Source organism: Pseudonaja textilis, chromosome Z (genome assembly GCF_049901715.1).
Source record: "Pseudonaja textilis isolate UNSWEBS1 chromosome Z, rPseTex1.2, whole genome shotgun sequence".
Lineage (NCBI taxonomy): Eukaryota > Metazoa > Chordata > Lepidosauria > Squamata > Elapidae > Pseudonaja > Pseudonaja textilis.
This window is the reverse complement of record NC_142008.1, coordinates 2,507,026-2,526,046: the sequence shown is the minus strand read 5'-3', so window position 1 is coordinate 2,526,046 and position 19,021 is coordinate 2,507,026. Positions and strand designations below refer to the sequence as shown.

Here is a 19,021-nt window from a genome sequence, read left to right as displayed (position 1 = left end):
TCTCTTCTATTCATACTATTAGGTCTTTTATCAATTTCTATGGCTTCTCTGATGATTCTGTAGCCGGGGTTTTCTATAGTAGCTAGGGTTTTGGTGCCACTGAAGTCGATGCTATGACCTGTGGCTTTCATAGTCCAACATATGTACCTTCTACGTAGAACTGAGCACTGCTCTTATCATCCACGGCATTGCAGGTGTAAATCCCCTCATCCTCAAACTCGGTCTCATTGATGATAAGTTTCCGGTAGGTCCCATCGCTCACCATCTCATACTTCTGGCCGGGATGGAGTTCTTGGTCTCCCTTGAACCACTTAACGATGGCATTTGGACGAGAAACTTGGCATTCCATAAAACCTCGGTGTCTTTCTATGGCTATCTTCACCCGTAGGGGTTTAATGATCTTGACCGGTAGTTCTGAAGGAAGAGAACAGAAGAAGGTCGTTGATGTAACTTGGCAGAGAATTCAATGTGGATAATACAGATAGTTCTCTCATTCATTTAATGATTGTTATAAGTTACAACGGCACTGAAAAAAGTGACTTATGACCATTTTTATGAGCCACGGTGGTGCAGTGATTAGACTGCAGTACTACTGACTGCTGGCTGCCTGCAATTTGGCAGTTCAAATCTCACCAGGCTCAGGGTTGACTCAGCCTTCCATCCTTCCGAGGTGGGTAAAATGAGGACCCAGGTTGTTGGGGCCAAGAGGCTGACTCTGTAAACTGCTTAGAGAGGGCTGTAAAGCACTGTAAAGCGGTATATCAGTCTAAGTGTTATTGTTGTTGCTATTTTTCACATTGACAACCATCGCAACATCGCCATGATCACGTGATTCAGATGCTTGGCAACTGACACGTATTTATGATAGTTGCACGGAGTCACGCGATCCCCTCTTGCGACCTTCTGCAAGCAAATTCAATGGGAAATACAGATTCTCTTAACAACTGTGGTAAGAAAGTTCGTAAAATGTGATAGCAACTGTCTTGCTCTACAACAGAAGTTTTGGGGTCAGTTGTGGTCGTAAGGCAAGGACTATTTGTAGATAGTTTGAAAATACACTTTTCGAAAAAAAATTCACTGAATTATGAAGTCACTCCTTACCTTTGACTTTAAGTTGAGCTTGAGATTCTGCAGTTTCGGCCACAAATTTTATTTCTGCGGAATCCTGCAACTCCACACTGCGGTAAACCAGTGTGTGACTTTTCCCTGCACACAGAAAGACAGTCTCCAAGTTACAGGTCATCCATGATTCATCCATCAAACAAGTAAAAGTCATCTACATTAAGACAAAAGCTTGCCACTCACTTTGGCAGAACCCTCTCCCCATTTAAGGAACTGCCAAGATTACAGAATAAACAGAGTTGGAAGGGACCTTGAAGGTCTTATTGTACAAACAATCGAGCAGAAAACAATAATACCCTGATCAAGGAACTATCAAGAAAAAAAAACCCTACACCTGACCAACACTGGTCATTTTATTTACAGCAAGCAGCCATAGATAAAAAGAGAGCAAACCTCACATGGATTGACGTTACCTAGTTGACTCATGCAATGTCTGCAAACAAACAACCAAGCTCAGAAACCACCACTTTTCAATTCTCTTCTTCCTACCTTCTTGACGTAATTTGATGTTCTCTCCAGCCCGGATTTTGTTTTCGTTACTGAACCACTGCGTTTGGACGTCGTCGTGCGAAATCTCGCAAAGGAAAGAAGCGCTTTCTTTTTCGTTCACTTCAACATCTTCCAATGGTTTTATAATCTTGATGTCCCGGGCTAAGGAATCAAAATGAGACATTTTTTTTATTAAAGTTATGGAGTTTGTGTTTCTTGCAATCATTAATGTGCATTGGGGAATTATTCACAGTTTTATTTTATATATTAGTAGAAAAAAATTCCTGGTGTAATAGTAAGATGTGGATCTTGAGGTTTAGTTAGATGGCCACCAGGAAGGACAGATAAATTGCTACGTTTATGTTTGAATATGGACTTATTATATCACTACAAGTAGTCCTCAACTTATGACCACAATTGAGCCCAAAATTTCTATTTCTAACTGAGGCAGCTGTTAAATGAGTTGCACCTCTTTTTATGACCTTTTTGCCACAGTTGTTGAGTGAAACTATAATTCTTATTTGAATCATATAATCGTTAAATGAATCCAGCTTCCCTCATTGACTTTGCTTGTTAAAAACAAGCTGGAAAGCTGATTCATTTAACAACAATGGCAAGATTGTAAAATCAGGCACAGCTCATTTAACAACCACCATATTTAGCAATGGATTTATGTTCCCAATTGTGGTCATAAGTCAAGGACTACCTGTATTCACTGATTGCTTCAAAAAATGTTGGAATGGAACAGGCTTTTAAAAAGCAGAGATATATTGGAGATATAAAGTATAAGGAATACTTTAATAATATATAATTATAGTAATTATAATTGAAATGGCAACGTTCCTGTATCTGATTTGCACTTCTTCACTTATATCAGACCCAACTTTCTACTACAAGTAGTCCTTGACTTATGATCACAACTGAGCCCCAAATTTCTGTTGCTCAGCCTCAGAGAGATAATTGTTAAGAGAGTTTTGTTCCATTTTACGACCTTTCTTGCCAGTTGTTAAGTGAAATCACTGCCGTTCTTAAGTTAGTAACATGGCTGTGAAGTGAATCTGGCTTCCCCATTGACTGTGCTTGTCAGAAGATTGCCAAAGGGACCTTGAGCTTGTTTGGAGGTTCTAGCAGGGGAGCGCAGCTATCGTATACCCTTGACCGAAGATTGGTACACTCCTATCTGGGATGGTCATCCTCTTCCACTGAGCGCGCAGCTTCAGGAGGCACGCACATGGAGCGATGAGGGAGAAAGGGGACACCCGCCTAGCCAGCCAGATCAGCCGAATCAACCCTGGTGATCAATGGGGTGACAGGTGTCGCAGCCAGATCGCCCTCACAAATGGAAATTATAGACCAATATCTCTCCGAAATGTGGATTACAAAATTTTTGTAACTATAATATCTGATAGACTTTGAAAAAATTTAAATAAATTTATCCATACAGATCAGAATGGATTTCTTCCACATTGACATCTTAAAAATAATATAAAGACAATTCTGGACATTATCGAATATTATGAAGATCATAGTGGTGATCAGGTGGCATTATTGTTTTTAGACGCTAAGAATGCATTTGATAACGTAAAATGGAATTTTATTTTGCAACAAATTAGGTACATGGACTTTGGATAAAAAAAATTTAAACGTGATTTTGGCACTATATAATAAATAAGAAACTAAAATTTTGGTGAATGGGGAAATAACAAATAAATTTGAAATACAAAGAGGGACAAGGCAGGGATGTCCAATTTCCCCACTTTTGTTTATTTTGACTCTAGAAGTGTTAACGAGAATAATCAGAAAAGAAACAAAGATAAAAGGATTAAAAGTAAATTGCAAGCCTTTGCTGACGATTTAGTTTTTATTTTAGAAGATCCACAAATTTCAGGACCAAAACTCATAGAAAACTTAGAAGAATTTGGAAAAGTTGCAGGGCTAAAAATGAATAGGGAAAAAACAAAAATAATTACAAAAAATATGACAAATAAACAAAAGGAAACACTAACTAGGATAATGGGCATCCAGATAACAAATAAAGTAAAATACTTGGGGATTATGATTTCTGCAAGATGTACAATAGTTAAAGATGAGAATTATACCCCATTGATTAAACGAATAGCAAAAGATTTGGAAAAATGGGACAAATTAAGATTATCTTTTATCGGCGGAATAGCATTCATAAAAATGAATATATTACCAAAATTATTGTTTCGCTTCCAAAATGCCCCCATAAAATTAGAAAAAAAAATCTTTGATGATTTGGATAAATTAATATTGAAATTTATATGCCAAAAGAAAAAAAAAACTAGAATTAAATTAAAATTGCTGCAAGATGCCACAGAAAGGGATGATTTTGGCTTGCCTGGTTGGGAAATGAATTACAGAGCTGCAATTCTGACATGGGTAAAAGATTGGATAAATCTCAAAAACAAAAGAATGTTGGCTTTAGAAGATTATAATTTACAGGTAGGATGGCACACTTTTCCATGGCAGGACAAACAAGAGGTTCATAGATATTTCCAAAGACACAAAATTAGGAAGATTTGTTAACCACATGGAACAAAATGAAACGACAAATATATGGCTATCCACATTGGAAGTTTTGATGTACCCACATTTGTTCCTCAAAGGGAAAATTATTACTTATGATGATATTATAAATAAGAGAGGAGAATTAAAATCGAGGCAAGACCTGAAAGACCAAGGAGTAGATATAGAATGGTGGGCTTACTTACGACTCCAATCAAGGTATGCAAAAGACATGAAAGAATGGGGAATTAGTAGGAGTAAAACATAATTGGATAAAGTTTTATTGGGAACAGATGAGAAATCGATGAAGAAAATGTATAAAATGTTATTGGAATGTAAACTAGAAGAAGAAAAAGTAAAAGAAACAATGTTGTCATGGATGAAAGACTTAGGGCATAGTATAAATTTAGATGAATGGCAAATCTTCTGGTATCAAAACAAAAAAATAACTTTGGCTACGTCGTTTAAAGAAAACTTATATAAAATGTTTTATAGATGGAATAATCCACCATCAAAATTGGCTAAAATGTACCCAAATCTATTCCCTATATGTGGGAAGTGTAATATGGAAAATGGAATGTATTGTCATCTATGGTGGAACTGTAAGAAAGCCCAAATGTTCTAGCAGAAAATCCAAAAATGGTTAGAAGAGACGTGTGAAATTAAAATAGAATATAAACCTGAACCTTTCTTGTTGGGAATTAATGTGGGAAAATACAAGAAAGATATAATATATTTAATAAATCCATGTAATCACAGCTGCAAGATTAGTTTATGCCCAAAAATGGAAACTCCAAAATAGAAATAATTAGGAAAATTTGGAATTGCACAGAAATTGATAAAATGACACAAGAATTAAAAAATAAGGATGATTCTGATTATTACAAGATATGGGGAAAGTTTTATCACTGGTTAGAATCTAGGAAGGATCAAAAAAATATAAAAATGATTAATGTTTGTGTATATAAACATTTATATACATTTTGTATATAAAATGTAAATATATATTATTCTTTATATGAATTAGTGATGTAAGAAAACTAGAGATATCAGGATGATTGCACCACATCCACCACGTGCACCATTGTTTTTAAATGTCTTTTTCTTTTTTGTGTGTGTTTGTTCAATAAAATTAAAAAATTAAAAAAAATATTCCCAAAGGGGATCACATGATCTCAAGACACGGCAACTATCATAAATGTCAGTCAGTTACCAAGTATCTGAATTTCAATCATGTGATCATGGGGATGCTGCAATGGTCAGAAGTGTGAACAACGGTCATAAGTCACTTTTTTCAGTGCTACTGTACCTTTGAATTGTCACTAAGTGAATGGTTGTAAATCAAGGACTACCTGAATAATGAAACAAACATCTATATCAGGGGTGTCCAACCTTGGCAACTTTAAGACTTGTGGACTTCAACTCCCAGAATTCCTCAGCTGGCTGAGGAATTCTGGGAGTTGAAGTCCACAAGTCTTAAAGTTGCCAAGGTGGAACCCCGATCTCTATCCTGGCACTGTATATAAATAGCTAGCATATCTTGGATAAATATTTTCACATTGATACAAAGCCCAGTGCTTATCAGAACAACAAACAGATGTAATTTATCCTGATGGTTCACAAAGAAGGCGACTTTCTCCATTCTGCATTGACAAAATATAAATAAATGGAGAATTTTGCTTCCTTAAATTACATGTATTTATTTGGTTCTCAGTCTGACTTTATTGCTTCCTAAGTAACTCAAAGCAGCAGGCATACTTAATACTCCTTTTTCCTTCTCTTTTCTTCTGTGAGGTGGGTTGGGCTGGGAGAAGAAGACTGGCCCAAAGTCACCCAGCTGGCTTTTGTAGCAAAGGTGGAACTAGAACACACAATCTGCTAGTGATTGGCCCAACTAGCTTTTTTGCCTAAGGTGGGCACTGGGTCTGTTGTGTCTAAGGAATTCTACTGTGATTTAATATTCTATTACATTAAATACTGTTAATCACAGCTCATAAATTCTTGTTCCTTGGATGAGATTCCAAGAAAGGAAACCTGACTCCAACAAATTTAGGGATTTAGGGAGGGCATTTGTACCATAGATCTCCAAAACAGCTGAGCTCTTATCATCTACCGCATCACACATGTATGTTCCTTGGTCTTCGTATTCGCATGTATGAATGATGATGCTTCTCTTTGTTCCTCTAGAAGCGATGACCATCTTTTTACTTGGCCGGATCTCCACTCCATTCTAAAATCAAGAAGTCCACAGAGGAATTTATTGACAGAAAAGCTTTGAGATAGATCCTGAGATCCAGGTAGTCCTCGACTTATGACCACAATTGAGCGCAAAATTTCTATGGCTAAGTGAGATACAGTTAAATTAGTTTTGTTCCATTGTACAGCTTTCCTTGCCAGAGTTGTTAAGAGAATCACCACAGTGGTTAAGTTATCAACAGAGTTGTTAAGTGAGTCTGGCTTCTCCGTTGACTTTGCCTTTCAGAAAGCTGCAAAAGAGGATTACGTGACCCCAGGATATTGCAACTATCATAAATATGAGTCAGTTGTCAAGTGTCTGAATTATGATTATGTGGCATGGGGATGCTGCAAAAGTTGTAAGTGTTAAAAATGGTTATAAGTGCCCTTGCAACTTTGAACAGTCACTAAATTGGCCCCCACTCTAACACTCTTCTGGAAGGTGCTAAGGGACATGATTCTGCCAATGGACCTGGGGATCCCAGAGCTGGATAGAGACGATTAAATGCTTGTATAAATATGTGCTGTCACCAGGATGGGGGTATGTGGGGAGCTACTATTTCATTAATTTATTATTTTTTATTATTTTCTTTTATTATTTTTATTTTTATATGATGTTTTTATATTTGCGTAAGCTGCCTTGAGTCACCATGGCGAATAGGCGGCAATATAAATTTTCTAATATAAATAAATAAATGAACTGCTGTAAGTCGAGGAGATGCGATCTTACAAGACAGAGGTTCAAGCAACTTCAGGCACTGAAGTGAAGTGCACAGCTTATATTTAACAAAATTCAATACCTTACGCCACTTCACTTCCGCGTTGGCCCTGGAAAGTTCGCACTCGAGGGTCACGTCATCCTTGTTCTGAACTTTGAGATCTTTTAAAGGTGTGATGATTTTCACAGGGGATTCTGCCAAGGAGAAATATAACATGTAAGCAATTGAAATATTAGCCAAATATCAGGATAAATTTCTTAGCCTGGTCTAGCACTGGCCAAAATAGCATCAGACACAAAGATAAATTAATATATTTTACTTGTGCATTAAGTAGAACATAGGTCTCTCCCTGACGTAGGTCTTCTCTCCCTAAGTGAGAAGACACTTAGAAAAGAGAGAAAACACATTACAGCTAGTCCTCAACTAACAATAATTTGTTTAGTGGTTGTTCAAAGATACAATGCATTGAAAAAGGCTGTTTTTTACACTTCTGACTGTTGTAGCATTCCCATGCTTATGTGATCATAATTTGTGATGCAATAAGGTAACATCATCAGTGTTCGAAGGGAGGGGGTTGGGAGGAGGAAGGAGAAGGAGGAGTGGGGGTCCTTGGTGCTCTCTGAACTTGGTGGTTTTCTTGCAGACATTTCATGACCCACCTAGGTAAAATCATCACAAGGGAGTGAGATTTGCTCTCATTTTATATACTAGTCACTGCCCCGTTTATGGAAATGTTCTTGGTAGTTCCTTGTTTAGGCTGTTCTTTACTGTGTTAGTAGTTCCTGTATGGATATTATTTACTGCTGGGTGTTAAATTCTGCTTATCTGGGAGTCGTTAGCTTGTCAGGAGATGTGATCTTTCAGCTTTTTGACTGTCTGTTTTAAATAGTGTGTGGATGTTTATCTCTATGTGTCTGTTGATGGCTGATTTGTCTGAATGTCAGGTTTCCAAGAAATTCTCTGGCTATGGGGTTGAGGACTGCTTGTAATTTAAACGAGGTTACCTTTCACATTGAGCCTGCAGGTGGTGTGAATCCCTTCGGCCTTGAAGGAAATAAGGCCTGAATCTTCCAATGTCAGGGACGAGAGGGTCAGTGAGTGCTTCTTCCCTTGGACAGATATCTGGCAGTTGTCCTGAGACTTGAGACGGAGACCATCCTTCATCCAAACTGCTTCCACATCTTCATGGGACAGTTCCACCTCAAAAGTGATTGGTTCTTTCTCATAAACATCTGTCGGTTGCAGGCCTTTGATCAGTTTGATGGGTCTCACTAGGAAATAGAACAAGATGGATGAGACACACTCAGGTCAAAGGTCTCATATATATCACTCTTCAGTTGAGAGGAACATAGGATCTCCTGCTCCTCACCGTGAAGCCAACCAAATCTGCATGCCGTTTGACCTCATTTGAAAACCACAGTTGTCCCCATCATCAATGCTAGAAGAGTTAGCTCTATATCTACACTCATTCATTTATGCCTTGATTCATTCAATGGTTCATTCATTCTCTATGGAATTGGTGCTTTCTAAGTTTGGCTATTTTCTCACACATGTCTCATGACCCAACTAGGTAATATCATCAATTCTAGATCTAGCAGGAAAACCATCCAGCTCAGAGAATGCCAAGAATTTCCCAACCATGAAAATTATAAAATGGTGGAACAACTTTCCTCCTGAAATCCTGGGGTTCCACCCCTAAAGGTTTCCAAGCAAATTTGGACAACTATTGATCTGGGATGGTCCAAGTCTTCCTGGCCTAGTCTAGAAGCTCTCCACTGTCCCCTCCAACCTTCTACAATTCTCACAAGGGTTGCATTCCTCAGAATTGGCCCCAAGAGAGGACTTACTGTCTACAGTGACCTTGGCTTGCGTCTTATCATGGAGGGTCTCGCAGGAATAAAATCCACGATCGTCACAGGATGCGCTCCTGATCACCAGGCGGTGCTTTGTTCCCTGGGCCTGGATCTCCAGATTGGCCGTCGGGTGAAGGATACTCGCGTTCTTTGTCCACTTTACCTCTGGGGTTGGCTTAGATAGCTCAACTTCGAGGACAATCGTCTGCTTCTCTTCTACAACTTTGGCCTCCAACTTCTTCACGAATAATACTGGCGCTTCTGATTATGAGAAAGACCAAAAGCATCAGATAGATCAAAACCACAACAGATACAGGTAGTCCTCAACAAGACCATTCGTTTATCCACCATTCCTAGTTAAAACAGCACTGAAAAAAGTGACTTAAGACCAATCCTCATACTTACAACCATCACAACTTTCCCACAGTGATCTGATCAAAATTTGGATGATTGGCAACCAGCATGTACAAGTAGTCCTGACTTCCAACCATTCATTTAATGACTGTTCAAAATTACTATGGTAGGGAAAAAAATGACTTATGAGTGTTTTTCACACTTACAACCGTTGCAGCATTTTCATAGTCAGGTGATCAAAATTCAGATATTTTGGAAATGGTTTACATTTATGACAATTACAGTATCCTGCGATCAAGTGATCTGCTTTTGCGACCCTCTGCAAACAAAGTCAATGGGGAAGCCAGATTCACTTAATAACCATGTTACTGACTTAACAACTTCAGTGGTTCAATTGGACAACTATGGCAAGAAAGGTCGTAAAATGGTGCTAAAATCACTAAACAACTGTCTCACTTGGCAACTGAAATTTTGGGCTCAACTTTGGTCGTAGGTCGAGGATTACCTATTTTGATGACAGCTGCAGTGTTCCAGTGTCACATGATCACCATTTTCAACCTTCCCAATAAACTTCCATCCGGCAAAGTCTATGAGGGAAGTCGGATTTGTTTAACAACCTCATAATTCACTTAATGGTCGCAGTGATTTGCTTAACATCCATGATAAAAAAAATGCAAAAAAAAGTGTGCCGTGATTTGCTTAACAAGTGCTTTGTTTAGCAATGAAAATCCTGGTCCCAATTTATGGTTATAAGTCAAGGACTACCTGTATTTAAAATGGAGAAAACTTTCACCCAGCATTCATATTTTCTTCAACTGGGGAAGCCTTTAAAACGTACAGTTTGTTCTACCGTCTTATTCTGGGTAATAGATGGTGGTCCAACACCAAAGAATGTTTCTATCTAGCCAATCAGGATTTTAAGTTTTTCCTCACATGAAAACATACTTTGCAAGAACTATAAAGTGATCACTGTTTCTAAGATCTCGAGGCACTAGGTTTCTACAGGTAGTCCTCAGCCTATTATCATTACTGAACCCCAAATTCCCATTGCTAAATAAACAGACAGAGAGGGATCCACCAAGCATGTATAGATAGACCTTGACTCACAACCACAATGGAGTCCAAACTTTCTGTGGCTAAATGAGACACAGTTTTAAGTGACTTTGACCCCCTCTAACAAGCTTCCTTGCCACACTCATTAAGTGAAACACTGCAGTTGTTAAGCTAGTCCACAGTTGTTAAGTGAATCTGGTTTCCCCATTGACTTGGCTTGTCAGAAGGTCGCAAAAGGGGATCACATGACCCCGGGACACTGCAACCATCATAAATATGAACCAGCAAGTTCAAACCAGTGGTGATATGCTACTGGTTCGGACCAGTTCGACCAACCAGTAGTAAAAAAAGGCTGACAATCAGCTGAGAGGAGGAAAAAAATCCTCCTCCAATCAGCTGAGAGGAAAAAGAGAAAAGCGCAGGACTGGCCCTCCCACCTGTTCCTGTGCGTTTCTCTTTTTTATCCTCTCAGCTGATTGGCGCTGCAGGTCTCAGCTGGTGTGGGGAAAGCTGCGGGCCAGTGTTAGGCAAAGCATGCCCAACAAGCCACGCCCACTGAACTGGTGGTAAAATAATTTGAATCCCACCGCTGCGTCAAGCAGTTATTAAATGGTTGTAATGAGGGACTATCTGTATTTGCAAACAAGCCACTTCTCCCTTGTTAGACCCACCTGGCTCACAAGGACAAGAAGGCAAGGTGTGTTGTGGGTTCCATCTATTAAGATTGTATATGTTATGTATTAGCTCTATGGAGAAACCATGAAAAAGGGCCTCCTCGGTGCTGGCCCTGTCTTTATGGAACAATATTCATCCTGAGTGATGGGGAGGTATTTTGGATTTTTTAATATTATAAACTGTCCAAAGTTATCTTTGGGTGAGTTTGGTGGCCACATAATTTATAAAATAATAAAATAAAATAAAACAATTAAAATAAAAAATAAAATAAAAACAATATAAAGTAAAATAAAATAAGTTACAATAAATAAAAGGCAAAGTAAAATATAAAAATAAAACAAACTAAAATAAAAAATAAAAATACAATAAAATAAAAAGCTAAAGTAAAAATAAAATAAAGTTAAAATACAATAAAATAAAAAACTAAAGTAAAAATAAAATAAAGTTAAAATACAATAAAATAAAAATAAACTAAAATCAGAATAAGATAAAAAGTTAAAATACAGAAAAATAAAATATAAACTAAATATAAATAAGATGAAAAACTAAAATACAATAAGAATAAGCTGAAATCAAAATAAACAAAATAAGAGAAAAAGTAAAATACAATAAAATAAAAAGTAAAATCAAATCAAATTAAAATACAATAAAATAAAAAGTAAAATCAAATCAAATTAAAATGCAATAAATTAAAAAAATAAACTAAAATAAACTGAATAAATATTTCTGCTTCATTGACTATGCTAAAGCCTTTATTTATGTGGATCCCCAGCAGAAGTATTCATTTAACAAAAGTAAAGTAATAAAATATAAAATAAACAACAGTTCAAACCAACAGAAGAGCATCCAGAAATGCGATCCCATACCTGGACGTTTCCTTCCATCCTTGGTCGATACCACCCCCGCTCCCTGGTCTCACCTTCCACTCGGAGGTATGCCCGGCTCTCTTCTCCTTCAGCTTCGGCGGTGACTTCCCCGCTGTCCTGGACTGTCAATTCAGTGAGGGTGAGACTATGATGGACATCCCGATGAGAAACGACGTATTTCTTGCTGGCTTCAATCGGGGCGCCGCGGTGGCTCCACTTTACGGATGTGTCGCTGGGGGAGACGGTACATTCAAAAACGGCCTCTTTGCCTTCTTCTGCCACAACTTTGGAGAGGCCCTTGACAAACTTCACAACGCGAGGTGCTGAAGGATAGAGCAGGATACATATCACACGAAGGGGAAAACTGTTCTTTTGTGGATGTTTGAGGAGGGCCTCCTTAATATGACCTCTCAGCTTGCAGACTTGCATTTGTTAGAAAGTGACAAGGAGGAATTTCCAAATCAGCACACATTGTAACTAAGAACATCTTTGGTGCTAGAAGGAAGTGGGGTTTATTCTTTGTTGATGGACAAGTGGTTTGCTCTGGCTTATCGCTGACAGGCAAGTTATTTGCAGATAAACAGAGAAGAAACCCGAGTTCCTACTAGCACTGATGATGTTATCTAGTTTTATTTGTTTGTTTGTTTGTTTGTTTGATTTGTCAATCGCTTACAAGATACAGGTATAAGAATAAACATAATTTTGAATACATGAGATAGATATTTATAGGAAAAATAAAAAGAAACAATAGGACAGGGACGGTAGGCACGATTGGTGCGCTTATGCACGCCCCGCTACAGGCCTCTTAGGAAGGGGGTGAGGTCAATAGCAGACAGTCTAAGTTGGATCATGAAACGTCTACAAAAAAGATACCAAGTTCACAGAGCATCAAGGACTTATCACCTCCTCCTCCCTCCTTTTCCTCTTCCTCCTCCTCTCCTTCTCCTCCTCCACCGCCTGTTTCTTCTCCTCTCCACAAACCCCACTCCCTTCTAGCTTGGTCATGAAACATCTGGAAGAAAGCAGTCAAGCTCAAAGAGGACCAAGGAACCCACAGTCCTCCTTCTCTTCCCCCTTCTCCCCTCCTCCTCCTCTTCTGTCTCCTTTGCTCCTCTTCCTTCTACCCTCCTTCTCCACCTCTTCCTTCTCTTCCTCCTTCCCCTCTTCCTCCTCCTCCCTCCCACAAACGCCCACTCCCTTCTAACACTGATGTTCTCTCGTTCACCATAGCTGCTTTCTGTGGCACTACCGCTTACCCCATAACATCAAAAAGTACCTGTGGGTGTGACTTGAATGGTGCATTGGTCATTCCTTGTCTCGCATGAATATTCTCCCTTGTCCTCTGCTCGTAAGCTGGAGATGACCAGCACTCTCTTGGCACCAATTTCTTGCATTAGGTAGTGCTTGCTGGCTTTAAGGATTGTTCCATCCTTGCGCCACACAACCGTGCCTTCGGGCTGGCTGAGTTCACAACTCAAGCTCAAAGCTTTTCCGAGCTCAGCTTTTATGGGCTCTAGCTTTTTGGCAAACTTAACCGGTACTTCTGCAGGAGAATTGGAAGACAGGAAAAAAAAATAGGTCAAAAGAAAGATCATATAGTACGGTATTTATTTAGATTTTTTTTTTAAATCAAATGTCCAGTGGTATAAAATGTGCTGAACACAGAGGTTCTCTTTGTCCAATGATTTATCTGATGGATACATTTTTGGCTTAAGGAAGACATTTTTCTAAGTTTTGAACAGTATGTAGCAGAAGAGGATATTTGTAGCTCGAGGTTGAACTGTGGGATCCAATGGTGATCTCTGAGCTGGGCTGGTTTCTTGCAGATATTTCATGATCCAAATAGGGGACATCATAGGGGGTGGGGGGGGAGGAGGAGGACTGTGGGGATTTTGGGGCTCTCTGAGCTTGGTTAGTCTCTTACAGACATTTCATGACCCATCTATGGAATGTGATCAAACCTCTCTCCCTTTTAGCACTGATGGTGTTACCTAATTCATTCATGAAATATCTGCAAGAATGCAACAAGCTAAGAGAGCCCCAAGGACCCCACAGTCCTCTTCTTCCTCTCCCTCCTCCTCCTCTCCCTTCCCACAAACTCCACTCCTTTCTAGCACTGATGATGTTCCTGCAGAAATATTTGCAAGAAACCCACCCAGCTCAGAGACCACCCAGGATCCCACAGTTCAACCTCAAGTTACAAATATCCCCCTTTCTGCAAAAACAACCTCCTTCTAGCACTGATGATGTTCCTTAGTTGAGTCAGTTCCTTAGTTGAGTACAGGAAAGCCACCAAGCTCAGAGACCACTATAGACCCCCACAGTTCTCCTTCTTCTTCTTCACTTCCTTTCTGCAAACCCCATTCCCTTCTAGCACTGATGATGTTCCTATTTAGATCATGGAACATCTGCAAGAAAAGCCACCAAGCTCAGAGAGCACCAAGGACTCCACAGAACTAGTAACTACTGACTCACATAGCTCTTGATACCACATTATTCTGAGACCGGAAAGAGCTTGAGATGATTTATTTCATCTTTGACTGATCTGATCTTTCTGTCTCATGTTAGTTGGCCTTGCAATCTTCACCAAATTGCTTTGACATTTCAGGATGGCCACCTCTGTTGGTCTCTCACCTTCCACCTTGAGTTGGAACTGCTGTTTCTCACTCATAGTTTCGCAGGTGTACAGACCAGCATCTTTTGTTTCGGCTGTCTTCACAATCAAGGTCCTAGTCTCCTTTTCCTTCTTGACCTCATAGTTTTTACCATCTTGGATCTCAACTCCGTCCTTGAACCATTTGACCTCAGCATCCTCAGGTGATACCATGGTGGAAAAGGTGACCTCCTGGTGCTCCTGAGCAACAACGGTCTCCTCCTGAGCAGCTTTTCTTTGGAGTTTGGCCTCTGGTTCTGGAAGACCAATGGGAAAATAAGCACAGGCAAGTCCTCAACTTATGATCACACTTAAGACAGGAATGTCTGTTGCTAAGCAAGGCAGTTTGTTAAGTTGGTGGTGAATCTAACTCTCTTCCCCATCAATACCTCATAGAACATAGAATGATAATACTAGAATTGGAAGGGACCTTGGAGACTTCTAGTCCAACCCTCTGTTCGAGCAAGAGACCCGATACCATCCTGGACAAACAGCTGTCCAATCCCTTCTTGAAAACCTGCAGGGGTGGGGCACCCAGAGGCTCTGGAAAGTTGTTCCTCTATTAATTATACTCACCATTTGGAAATTTCTCCAGAGTTCCAGGTTACTTCTCTCTTTGGTTAGTTTCCATCCATTGCTTCTTGCTCTGCCTTCTAGTGCTTTGGAGAACAAGTTGAACCCCCCACGCTCCTTTGTGGCAGCCCCTCAAATATTGGAAGGCTGCTATCGTGTCACCCCTAGTCCTTCTCTTTGATTGGTTAGACATACAGGTAATCCTCGACTTGCAACCATTCACGTAGTGATCATTAAAAGTTACAACATCATCACAGAAAAAAAGTGGCTTATGACTGTTTTTCACATGCCCTTTGCAGCATCCCATTGGTCACATGATCAAATTCAGATGCCTGGCAACTCACTTAACAAATGTCCCACTTAACAACATAAATTTTGGGTTCAATTGTGGTCGTATGTGTAGGATTACTTGTACTATCCTCTCACACGATCTTCCTCAATTGAAACAACCTGGGACTACACTGGTCTTTTTAGAAGCTGCAACACATTATTAGAAAAGGAGAAGAGAACTCACCTGTTGCTTCCACCTTGAAAGTCACTTTCTGACCACCTGCTTCACAGGTATACTCTCCAACGTCCTTCATTGCCACTTGCTCCAGGTACAGTTTACGAGTGGTTCCATCTGATTCCATCTTGATGTGTTTGCTGATGGGGACGGGTTGTCCATCTTTGTACCATTCCACCTGAGTGTCCGGAGTGGCCACCTGGCAGGTCAAAATGGCATTCTCCTTCAGGGCGGTCTTGACCTCCTTCTTTATTTTGTCCTTATTTGTAAAGACTTCAGGAGCTTCTGTGATGAGGAAGAAAAAAGAGATGTTGGCGACTTGCATCACATGAACCAAATTTTAATCTCTTTATCTTATTTCAATCTCTACCTACCTATATATTCCTTCATCATCTCATCCTTCCATACTTCTCTCTTTCTCTTTCTCTCTCAAACCCGTCCATACATCATATTCATTCATCTCTATGTCTATGTGTCTTTCTGTCTGTTTCATCTTTCTATGTTTCTAAATGTCTGCCTGCCTGCCTGCCTGCCTGCCTATCTGTCTGGGCGTCCACTCACCCACCCGCCCACCTGCCCGCCCACCCACCCACCCATCCATCTTTCTACACTGCTCAAAAAAATAAAGGGAACACAAAAATAAGACATCCTAGATCTGAATGAATGAAATATTCTTATTAAATACTTTGTTTATTACATAGTTGAATGTGCTGACAACAAAATCACGCAAAAATGATCATTGGAAATCAAATTTAGCAACCCGTGGAGGTCTGGATTTAGAGTTACACTCAAAATTAAAGTGGAAAAAAACACTACAGGCTGATCCAACTTTGATGTAATGTCCTTAAAACAAATCAAACTGAGGCTCAGTAGTGTGTGTGGCCTCCACATGCCTGTATGACCTCCCTACAATGTCTGGGCATGCTCCTGATGAGGTGGCGGATGGTCTCCTGAGGGATCTCCTCCCACACCTGGACTAAAGCATCCCCCAACTCCTGGACAGTCTGTGGTACAATGTGGCATTGGTGGATGGAGCGAGACATGATGTCCCAGATGTGCTCAATTGGATTCAGGCCTGGGGAACGGGCGGGCCAGTCCATAGCATCCATGCCTTCGTCTTGCAGAAACTGCTGACACACTCCAGCCAAATGAGGTCTAGCATTGTCGTGCATTAGGAGAAACCCAGGGCCAACTGCACCAGTATTGCCAATCTGGGTGTTCTCTGGCAAATGCCAAACGTCCTGCACGGTGTTGGGCTGTAAGCACAACCTCTACCTGTGGACGTCGGGCCCTCATACCACCCTCATGGACTCTGTTTCTGACCATTTGAGCAGCCACATGCACATTTGTGGCCTGCTGGAGGTCATTTTGCAGGGCCCTGGCACTGCTTCTCCTGTCCCTCCTTGCACAAAGACAGAGGTAGAGGTTCTGATGCTGGGTTGTTGCCCTCCTACGGCCTCCTCCATGTCTCCTGATGTACTGGCCTGTCTCCTGGTAGCACTTCCATGCTCTGGACACTACTCTGACAGACACAGCAAACCTTCTTGTCACAGCTCACATTGATGTGCCATCCTGGATGAGCTGCACTACCTGAGCCACTTGTGTGAGTTGTAGACTCCATCTCATGCTACCACTAGAGTGAAAGCACCACCAGCGTTCAAAAGTGACCAAACCATCAGCCAGAAAGCATAGGAACTGAGAAGTGGTCTGTGGTTACCACCTGCAGAACCACTCCTTTATTGGGGATGTCTTGCTTAACAGTCAATGCTTTCCACCTGGTGTCTAATCTATTTGCACAACAGCATCTGAAATTGATTGTCAATCAGTGTTGCTGCCTAAGTGGACAGTTTGATTTCACAGAAGTGTGATTGACTTGGAGTTACATTGCGTTGTTTAAGTGTTCCCTTTATTTTTTTGAGCAGTGTAGTTGTGTCTATATCCATCCATCTATCTATCATCTATCTACCTATCTATCATCTATTTATCATCTCCCTGTCTCTCTCTTCCCCCTTTTCTCTCTGATTCAATATCCATACTTTTGTCAACTTAACTGTCAAAGTGTGTAACCCACTCAAAAGACTTCATAACTGCTTCTACATAATTTTCACCCCACTCACCTGGGATAGAGAGAGGGAGAAAGGTTTCAAGAATGCCCAAATAGCACCCAAAGATTATCACCTGAATGCCCAAATAGCACCCGAAGACCACAAGAAGATTCAGCCTTTCTGGTTGAACAAACTTTATGATATTGACTCATTCTATATGGAGCAAAATTGTTATTCTCACCTTCAACAACAACTTTGTAAGTCAACTTCTGTTTTCCAGCTTCACAGGTGTATTCGCCGCCATCCTTCTTCTCCACCTGTTGAATAATCAGACGCCGGGATCTGCCTTCTGCTTCCACCTTGAATTTCTTGCTGGAGGTGATCAGTTTTCCATCTTTGAACCATTTGACTTCTGTCTTGGCCTGGGCCACCTCACAGCTGAGAGAGATGGTCTCTGTAGCCACAACCTTGAGGTCCTTCTCGAACATCTCCTTGTTGGCAAACATCTCCTCAGCTTCTGGACCATGATCATAGCAGGGTTTTAAAAGCAAACAAAGAAAATAGCAATAATTACTACATACAGGGCTGTTGTTCTGTAGAATTAGGGTCTTTTGCTAATTTTGTTTAACTCATTTTTTCATTAGATTTTTAGCTACCTGGAATTCTTTGCTAAAAGAAATATAATAGGAGCTGATTCTCTGTTTTTAGAAAGCATAGAATAATGCAATCGAAATATTTGAGCTATTTCAAATTCATAACGTGTTCCAAAAAAAGTATAATTGTCACAATCAATATATCTATATTTATATCTATTATCATATCTATCACTCTATCTATCTATCACTCTATCACTCTATCTATCTATCTATCTATCTATCTATCTATCTATCTATCTATCTATCTATCTATCTTTGTCAACATACAAAGAATCTATCCTGTTTATATCCTGCAATATAACTAAAAATAAAGAAAAAGGCTATGTATTTTGTTACCTGCTATGGTGACATTGAAGATGAGCTTCTGGCCACCAGCTTCACAGGTGTATTCACCTTCATCTTTCTTCTCCACCTGTTGAACAATCAGACGCCGGGATCTCCCTTCAGCTTCCACTTTGAATTTCTTGTTGGAGGTGATCAATTTCCCATTCTTGAACCATTTGACTTCTGTCTTGGCCTGGGCCACCTCACAGCTGAGGGAGATGGTCTCTGAAGCCATAGCCTTGATGTCCTTCTGGACCTTTTCCTTGTTGGTAAACATCTCAGCGTCTCTATCTAATGTGGAAGGAATGGAGAAAGCTTCTTAATTCACTTTCTCTTTAGGACATTTTGACACACAGACAGACCGACAGAC

At 40.1% G+C, this 19,021-nt stretch overlaps 1 protein-coding gene across 1 annotated transcript in view; it reads right to left on the bottom strand.

Moving 5' to 3' along the window:
* OBSCN (obscurin, cytoskeletal calmodulin and titin-interacting RhoGEF) overlaps positions 1-19,021 on the bottom strand; it is a 230,805-nt gene that overhangs the window by 171,871 nt on the left and 39,913 nt on the right. Inside the window, 13 exon segments of the mRNA XM_087917128.1 lie at positions 148-414; positions 1,102-1,206; positions 1,612-1,773; positions 6,217-6,370; positions 7,176-7,288; positions 8,099-8,365; positions 8,942-9,208; positions 11,949-12,218; positions 13,172-13,438; positions 14,530-14,805; positions 15,636-15,911; positions 17,913-18,188; positions 18,664-18,942. Coding sequence (XP_087773254.1) covers positions 148-414; positions 1,102-1,206; positions 1,612-1,773; positions 6,217-6,370; positions 7,176-7,288; positions 8,099-8,365; positions 8,942-9,208; positions 11,949-12,218; positions 13,172-13,438; positions 14,530-14,805; positions 15,636-15,911; positions 17,913-18,188; positions 18,664-18,942 — 2,979 coding nt within the window.